Raw genomic sequence first — 2,884 nt, forward strand, 5'->3', positions numbered from 1 at the left:
TTAAGCCACCTCCAAGATCTTGTTCGGGTTTTCCCCTCTTTTCAAGTCCTCCTTCTCCTCGGCAACCGCAGCCAATTCCTCTCCACCCTCGTCATCGCTGTATCCAGAATCAGAGCTTTCGCTTGCCACGTCGCCTGGCGGGCGAAATGAAAACCTCCTCAACGTTCGCATCGCCTGTCTCAATCTTGGATTCTCATTTTCCTGTACGAGCTCCGCCTCCCCCGAAAACCAACCAGAGAGTTCCTGGATATCGAAGTACTTCTTTTGATCTTGAAGCAGCAAAACCAGGTTCACAAGTGTAGTAACAGTCTCCACGTGCGTCTTCCCATAAATTTTAGTCTTCAGTGCCAAGACCTGCCGGTATACTTCCTCAGACTCTTTGTGCCGACCCTGATGTTCGAGTGTAAATGCAAGATTATGCATCTCGGATAATATGGACGAGTTTTCTTCTCCAAGCACTCGAGACTTGATTCGGATTACTTTCCTCAACTCTGCTTCCGCCTCTTTATATCTCCCCAGGTCATCTAAGACGGATGCGAGGTGGCTCAAGCAGTTCAAAGTATCGAGGTGTTCAGGTCCATTGACACGCTGACTAGCTTCGTAAGCTTGTCGCTGCATTTCTTCGGATACCAGCAATCTGCCTTGCATTTGGTAGGCCATTGCAAGATCACTGAGGCCATCAAGTGTCTCGGGGTGCTCAGGCCCAAGCACTTCCCGGCGTAATTCGAGGCAGCGCTGGCCCAAGTCCACTCCTTCCTGCTCCATGCTAATCCACGGATACATCCATGCTAATTGGCTCATACTTCGCAACGTATCTAGATGCTTTTCCCCGAGTATCCTCTCCCGAATTTTTAACGACTCTTCGTTCTTGACTTTAGCGTCCATGACTGCACCACGCCAGTGCAAGTAACGTGAAACCGAAAACAGTAGAGTAGCCCGTGCGAGTTCAATCTGGTCTCGTTGAGTTTTGAAAGGATGTGCTAGAATGAGCTGTGCATGTGGCAGAAAATCTCTGCCAAGCTGCCAGTATTCCGGCGTAGTGTGGTGAAGTGGGGCTGGGAAGTTGCGAGCAAGTGATTTCAGGGCCTCAAACGCCCATTTGTCTTCTTCTCCTTTATTTTCGTCAATCAACCATAGCTTTGTAGCTAGCTGTACGAGATTGTGCATATCAAAGCTGGTTCCGGCTTCATCGGACTCGATCAAGGAGAAGGCACACAAGACTGCCACCGCGTCCTCGAAATCCAACTCGTCTTCATCCTCCCCAGTGAGCAAGGTGGCGGGAACTGCGTGTCGGTCAAAATAGCACATCAAAGATAACAAATCAGCTGCTCTAGGATTGCCTCTTCGAATAGATTCAAATGAGATCGTCCATGTCTTGGCCACAGATTCCATGGAATTATACTGCCTTCCGTGGTCTGAGAACTCGTAAGACAACATCCGAACTCTCGCTGAATCGCTTTTTCGATACAAGTCGAGATACTGAGGGATTGTTCTTCGACGCTTAGACATAAAGGCCGCTGCTTGTGTAATTGCCAGAGGTATGTATTCCAGCTCTTCAAGCAATTCAATGATGTGTTCTTCTGAGTGGTTACCTGGAAGCCTGCTGCGAAGGAGCTCTGCTCCTTCAGACTTGGTCAATACGGGAACAGGAATGGGTTTGGCCGGGAGTATCAAATCAATAGCAATATCCCGGCTCCTTGTTGTAAACAATAACGATCCCTTCCATGTTCGCGGAATACACTGTGACACAGTTTTCTGGTTAGTCATAGGCTCCTTGAAAAAAACCTCGGTATCATCGATGTTGTCAACAACCATTAGCCAACGGCCTTCGTGACGGTTTTCTAGCCAGTTTTGGACGAGCATGGTTGCGTCCACTTGAGCTTCTTCTTCTTGAGCAATGATGCCGCACTCGGTTGCAATTCTTTTGTAAGTTTCTTCAAAGCGCGCAATGGTGGCAGCGTGGACCCAAAAAACCGAACATTCCGGATCCTTTTCTTTCCGCCTGAAACAATACTCCAGCGCGATTTGCGATTTTCTGAACAAAGTCAGCGTTGGTTGAGGTTTCGATCGATCGAATGGCCCACCCAATGCCACCTAGACCAAATAGAGCCACTTTTGGTTGACTTCCCTTCCTGACCCTGAAACTATCATCAATTTGCTTAAACACGTCTTCCCTGTCGACGAAGTGGGCGTTCCGATCAAATGGAACCAATGTGAAATATCGGGGCCTTGCTGGTTCGTACTTCGGTGGGGCCTGTGAGTCCGGCTTCGAGCCTTCAAGTGCTTGGTGTAGAGTGAGAACTCGAACGTATCTCGAGAGTGAATCTGCAATCTCTTCGACTTCTTTGTCCTTTCCGAGACTCAAAAACGCTTTCTTCCGCCGCTCCCAAGATGAATCCCCAACAGAGGGCACAGTCTTATCAAGAATGTTCTGAAGGCGCGTGATCTCCCTTTGACAATCCTTGAGCACCGGCCATACGGCAGTTGTGGTTGCTGACTCGACGCTTCCAGATTCTGCCTGTTTTTTCATCCGTCTCAAGCTGTCAATTATGAGAGGCAACTCGGTCTGGATATGTCGAAATGCCCTTGGGACTTCTCCGACCGTGGATGCGAAGTCATTGAGGCGCTCCGCCACTTTTGTCGAGAATTCCACGACCTGGATGATTGAGGAGACAATGCCCACAACAGCAAGTGCTTCCGCCATTATAGTCTCTTGATGAACTTTGTGTGGCGCCCAGGCACAGAGCTTGCATGATGGGATGATATGCAGCGATGTCGAGATGTTCGAGATGAGAAGTGAAGGTTGTTCAGCTGCAACGCTAGTTATTCTCGCTAGTCTAAACTTAGCCTGTTCCACGATTGGTCTGGCCTTCTCCTCTGAATT

At 49.0% G+C, this 2,884-nt stretch overlaps 1 protein-coding gene across 1 annotated transcript; it reads right to left on the reverse strand.

Annotated features, from left to right (window-relative positions):
- Positions 1–2,530, reverse strand: K444DRAFT_522863 (uncharacterized protein; the record flags this gene model as incomplete). The annotated part of the gene is made up of 2 exons (XM_024874238.1): positions 1–2,035; positions 2,085–2,530. The coding sequence occupies 2 exons, from the start codon at positions 2,528–2,530 to the stop codon at positions 1–3; spliced, it is 2,481 nt and encodes an 826-aa protein (XP_024740533.1).
- Between the last annotated feature and the right edge of the window lie 354 nt (positions 2,531–2,884).

The sequence above is a fragment of the Hyaloscypha bicolor genome (assembly GCF_002865645.1).
Source record: "Hyaloscypha bicolor E unplaced genomic scaffold K444scaffold_50, whole genome shotgun sequence".
In the NCBI taxonomy this organism is placed as follows: domain Eukaryota; kingdom Fungi; phylum Ascomycota; class Leotiomycetes; order Helotiales; family Hyaloscyphaceae; genus Hyaloscypha; species Hyaloscypha bicolor.